The 6,095-nt window shown below is 30.6% G+C and overlaps 2 protein-coding genes across 2 annotated transcripts; both read left to right on the top strand.

The window, feature by feature from the left end:
• On the top strand, nt 1-896 carry LOC107826524 (uncharacterized). The gene has a single exon (XM_016653518.2). It carries the CDS (start codon nt 117-119, stop codon nt 516-518), a length of 402 nt encoding a protein of 133 aa, XP_016509004.1. The 5' UTR covers nt 1-116; the 3' UTR covers nt 519-896.
• A 3,328-nt stretch (nt 897-4,224) lies between these two features.
• Nucleotides 4,225-4,807, top strand: LOC107826516 (uncharacterized). The gene has a single exon (XM_016653509.2). It carries the CDS (start codon nt 4,331-4,333, stop codon nt 4,733-4,735), a length of 405 nt encoding a protein of 134 aa, XP_016508995.1. The 5' UTR covers nt 4,225-4,330; the 3' UTR covers nt 4,736-4,807.
• The last annotated feature ends 1,288 nt before the right edge of the window (nt 4,808-6,095 follow it).

Raw genomic sequence — 6,095 nt, 5'->3', positions numbered from 1 at the left:
ATATCCCACTCACATGCATTTGTCTTTAATTAGTCATATTACGTGACAAGATAGCTATCTAGTCCAAGACTATTTTTCCAAAATTCAGTCCTATATACTTCTATACCAATCAAAAAATGGGTTTTACTGAGCCAGAAATGATATGCAAGAAGCATCCAAATCATAAGCAGCAACCAGGAGTTTGTTCTTCTTGTCTAAGAGAAAGACTCAATAAGCTTTCTACTTCAACAACAACAATAATGCCACTTTCTTTGGCATTATCCTCTACTTCTTCTTCCACTTTTGATTCTCCCCGCAGTGGCGGCCACCGCCGGATCACCTCCGACGTTGTGGGTTCCTTCTCTTTCGTCAGCATCATCGGTGCCGGCGCCGGCGCCGGAGGCGGTTTGAAGAAGAGCAGATCAATAGCTTTTGTTGCAAGATCAGGTGGATTGAATGGCCAAAAGAAGAAAGAAGGTTTCTGGTCAAAGCTGATCAGGTCAAGGGGGAAAAGATCCAATAGGGTTCTTGTGCATTGATCATCTTCTGCTCGAGAAAGCAGTATATATAAATATTACAACAACTGCCCAGTGCGGTCTCACAAATTGAATTTGATAAGAATAATATATAAGACACAAGGTAGATATCTGTTTTCAATCGACAAAGCTAGCATATATATATATATATATATATTTTGTTCACTGTAAAATAATTTACACTATAAGTGTACTTCTACGAGATGTAACATGCTATATATCATCATTTGTACGTTGTCAATCTATACTTACTATAAAAGTTAACTTCAATCATAAATTTGATCACCACTTATAACCAATCCTGTTATAGTTAAATTCTCTTTTTAAAAGGAGAAAAAAAAAAAAAAAGAGAGTCATGTATTCGTCTTATGGTTGTGAGTCGGTATTTTTTTGTCACTTCATACATCTAGTTTTCTAATTAGACATTTCGGACTTTTAAACTTTTGCTCGCGATACATTTCAATTAAAATATTGAAGGTGAAATTTCCTTTTTTGGCAAATTATGCCTAGCGCTTAAGTTAAATACTACTAGTAAATAAAAAGTTATACACAAAGCATAGAATATAAGAAAGATATTTCACTTGGACTTCGATTCTAACAACGTTGTCTTAAATACCACCGAAATCAAAAATATAGTTGATTTCTTCTTATCTATCCGAGTTTTGACGGATAGAGTTACTTAATACTTGTTACTGGTGGAAGGTGACAAGTATCTCGTGAAATTAGTCAAGGTGTAACTGGCCCAATATCACAATTATTTTTTAAAAAAAATTGTCTTAATCTCAAACATAAAATAAGATCCCCACGTGTAACGATATGCAACTTTAAAAAGCAGGCCCATGTGCATGCTAATTAATTGTGGAGTGAAATTCAAAAATAGTCAGATTTACAAGTATTAATTGAAAAATAGTCACAGTTTCAAAAGTAATCGAAATTTAGCCACTTTTCATGTAAAAATAAATCTGAACAAAAACACTGTTCAAAATTCGAAAAATATTCCAGCATAATATACTTGAGTTCGAATTTTTTACATGTGAACTTCCAACAAAATATGCTGGAGTTCCAGTACATTATGTTGGAACTCCATTATATTATGATGGAGCTCAAGTATAAATATATTGCAACTCCATCAAAATATACTCCATTATATTATGATGGAGCTCCAGTATAAATATATTGCAACTCCATCAAAATATAAAGGAGTTCCAGTATAATATACTGGTCCAGTATAATATGTTGAAAGTTCATACACATGTGCTCCAATCTCCAGTATATTATGCTGGAACTTTCCGTGTGCTGGAGTTCCATCATAATATGCTGGAAGTTTATACACAGGTGCACCAATCTCCAATATATTAGGCTGGAACTTTCCGTGTTATAGCAAAATAGTGACTATTTTTCAATAAATTTATAAACGTTGACTATTTTTTAATTATCAGTCCGAAAACGGCTACATCATGCTATTTTTACTTAATTGTGGTGTTCGGCCATTTCAACGCCTTCTTTGCGTTATGTTTTGCTTAATCGTTCTCAATCTGTATCGCACCAACTCATTAAAGACATCCGTTTGACCAAAATTTTGGAAAAAGAAAAAAGAAACAAAAATTGAACTAATATATAACCCCCTTTTCTTCTATCTTTATGCTTCCATATGGGGGTTAGGGTGTACATGGACCGGGTTGATTTGGTTTTTATTAAAACCAAACCAAATTAACTATATCGATTTGAATTGGTTCGGTTTTGTCGGATTTTTTAGATTTTTTTGTTACATGAATAATATGTCAATCTTACTATGTTAAATTTTTTATGAGTAAATATATGTTTAATAAAAATTAAAAAAATTGACAAACATATTATCTATTAAAATATCCTTATGGGAGAATTTTCTTAGTAACACATGATAGTTATTTTTTTAATTGTCTGACAATAAATTTTCATTGATGTACACTTTCAAAGTTAACCGAATTTAATAATTAAACATAAAAAATAATACGATGCCTAATTTTGATGTATGTTCTATTTAATTTTTAATTTTTAATTATCGAAAAACCACTTCAAATTCGAAAAAATATAAGAATCTAATAAATCTTGACATATGAATATGAAAAAAACAAAGAGATTGACGCATTTCAATAACATTTGATAAGAAAGTGATCATATAACACATTATTTAAAGTTAATAAAAATGGAGCACTTCATATTCTATTAAATATTACATCCCATAAGAGAATCCCAAAAATTTCTAGACATTTTTTAAAGAAAAATCTATATAAAATCTTAAAAGTATATATAAAAATTATATATTTATATGTCGGTTTGGTTTGGATTTTTTTATTCAATACCAAACCAAATCAAACCAAACCTCATCGGATTTTTTAATCGGTTTAGTTTGACTTTTCGATTTGGTGCGATTTTCTGGTTCGGTTTGTACACCCTTACTTCCATATATGTTACATGAATGTGATAGTTTTTTATTGGGCAAAGAAATTTGAAGATTGTAATACTTAATTGCTTTTAGTAAAATATCTTGACTAGTTTAAAATGCTTTTTTAACAAGCGAAAAATATGTATGAAATATTATTTATTTTTTTAGTCTGAATATATGACTGGTTTATTCTTAAGCTTGTAAGATTTTAGTATTAGAGAATATACATGTATACTCAAGCAAGATAAATATTAGTATTTACTAATTAACTTTATTCGAATGATTTTTTTGAAAGTAGATGTTATTTTCTTTGCATAAACAATTCTTTCCAATATGTAGAAGTATCGGACATTAAGTGGAGAAGTAAGTAGCAGAATTGATGCAATATAAAAACAACATTATATGTCCCAAATAGTTAACTGCAGTCATAGTGCAAATTGAGACAGTGTAAAAGCACATAAACGATAAACATAGATAACCCTTCGTAAAAAGTGAAATTAATAATTTGAAAATAATGCATGGTGTATGTTACATTTAATAAATGACATTGATACATAATGTAACAAAAAGACCATTACCGATATATGCGTACAAATTAAGTTAAAAAAGAACAGTATTTTATAAGGAATACTTGCAAACATAATCGCTAGAATAGTCTACATTAGTTGGATAAGTGTCTTAAAAAATTGTTAGGAGCAGAAACGACCTATGTTGTAAAACTAGGTTACAACTTACCATTATTCGAAAATTTTGATAAATTATATATATATATATATCTTTAAAATGTAGTAATATATTAATAATGACACTTATACATAAAGTAAATCACATTTTAATTAAATATAAAAGTGGACTAGTAACCTTCAAATATTAGGTCCACTGATTTTAAAAACAGAAGCAAAGTCGGTAACGTCGTGACCCACACACGGTCCCCCGTAAATCTACGTCTTCTCCTAATTAAACTCTTGAAAGCAGGTTACACAAATTCCAATTTCACACTGCTACCCAATAACCATTGGCAGAGCCACCTTCTAGGAACGAATGACGCCACTTCGCGAAAAAATATAATGTATAAATAGGTAAAAAAAAAAATTATATATATATATATATATTGATTTCTTTTAATTTTTTGATATATTTATTTTTATATATTTTAATATCATTTAACAAAAATTCTGACTCCGTCATTTCCAATAATTCTGTATCATTGACACACGTTCCTTTGACTCCTTGGTACCCCAACATCCACTCTATTTTTCTGTGTATATATATATACACATCTTATCTTCATATTCCCACTCACATGCAATTTGGTCATTAGTAATTCATTACGTGAGAAGAATTATTAGCTAGCTAGCTAGTCCAACACAATATCTTAACTAATCCAAAAATGGGTTTTACTGAGCCAGAAATTATATGCAAGAAACATCCTGATCATAAACAGCAACCAGGAGTTTGTTCTTGTTGTCTCAGAGAAAGACTTTACAAGCTTTCTACTTCAACAGCAGTAATATCTTCATCTACTTCTTCTTCCACTTGTGATTCTCCTCGCGGTGGCGGCCACCGCCGTATCACCTCCGACGTTGTGGGTCCCTTCTCTTTCGTCAGCATCATCGGTTCCGGTGCCGGTGCCGGTGCCGGAGGAGCGTTGAAGAAAAGCAGATCAATAGCTTTTGTTGCAAGATCAGGTTGTAGATCAGGTGGATTATTGAATGGGCTAAAGAAAAAAGAAGGGTTTTGGTCAAAACTGATAAGGTCAACGGGGAAAAAGACCAAAAGGGTTCTTGTGTATTGATGTAAAATATTTTTATACTATCAATGAATATTTACCTAATATAACAAGGTATATATCATCTTTTGCAGGTTACCGATCTATATTTGTTTAAAAGATTGTTTGTAATTGACTTTTAAGTGACCTCATAGTCGATAGAGTGTGAAAATATTATTTATAAGTGTGCAATAGTTAAACTCTTTAAAAAAAGTTAGCCAATGCGTTAGGTGATACTTATACGCACTTGGTGGTGATTTGTAATTTAGGGGTAGTTTGGTAGGGTGCATAAGAATAATGTTGAATATGGTATATTATTAATGCTAGTTAGGTTTGCATTAGTTATGCTGACATAATTCTTATTCATTGTTTGGTTTGATGTATTAAAACATTGCGCAAATTCTAAAAGAATTGTTTGTTTACAAAAATGCCCTTAAAACCAGTCCATCACTTTATCTTTTTAAAAGAAACATATGTTGAGGAATGTTTTTATATGAAAAAGTTTGAAAAAAAACTATTTGATTTGTCTACCTATATTGTAGTATAGAATTGAATATTTATTTATAAAAAAGAAAATATGCCAAGTATTTATTTATTTACTACGGATATAATTTTATTTCTCACTATTTGGATTATTTTAAAATTGCATTAATACAATAGTATATTTTAATCAAGCATAAACTTTGAAGGACAATTTTATCTTTAACTAAGTTTATGCGTGTATTAAAACTCATTGCATTGCTAATACTATGGTTTTCTATACATTAGTTATGCATAGGATAATACCAAATAGGGTGTATAACTAATGTTTGCATAACTAATGCATAGGTTCAAAATGTGTACCAAACAAGGAATTATTAATACACAAAGCTAATGCATGCATTATTCTATCTAATGCATCCTACCAAACGACCCATTAAAGGTAAGTTCTACACATGCACATTGTGCAAGGGGAGCTTAATTAATATTTCAGAATTTGTAAAGGTTACTTGCAGGATTTTAGAATTAGTACGTTGATATTTGTATATAGAATTTCGTATAGCTTTCAAATAGAAGGAAAAATTATGGCTGTTGAAATATGGAGAATTCGCTTCCATAGTTTTTAGTTTTTATTTGAAATATTTTTTAGTGTAAATTGTTGAAATATTTTTTAGTTTTATTTTTTTGCTTTCTGTCTATTTTACTAGTTTAGTTTTTATAATTATGAGGCAGAATGGCCTAAATTGCACTTATACTTGAGCCACTTTGTCATGTCGGTCCTCAAACTTAGAAGTTTGCCAATTGAACACTTACACTCATTCAAACCGTGAATAATAAACGCTTATCCTACGTGGCTGATCCTATGTGTCATATTTGGCTTTAGTGCGTGATTCACACGCCTATAAGG

The sequence above is a fragment of the Nicotiana tabacum genome, chromosome 13 (assembly GCF_000715075.1).
Source record: "Nicotiana tabacum cultivar K326 chromosome 13, ASM71507v2, whole genome shotgun sequence".
Classification (NCBI taxonomy): Eukaryota; Viridiplantae; Streptophyta; class Magnoliopsida; order Solanales; family Solanaceae; genus Nicotiana; species Nicotiana tabacum.
The sequence above is the reverse complement of the archived record's forward strand: the minus strand, read 5'-3'. Positions and strand labels throughout refer to the sequence as shown.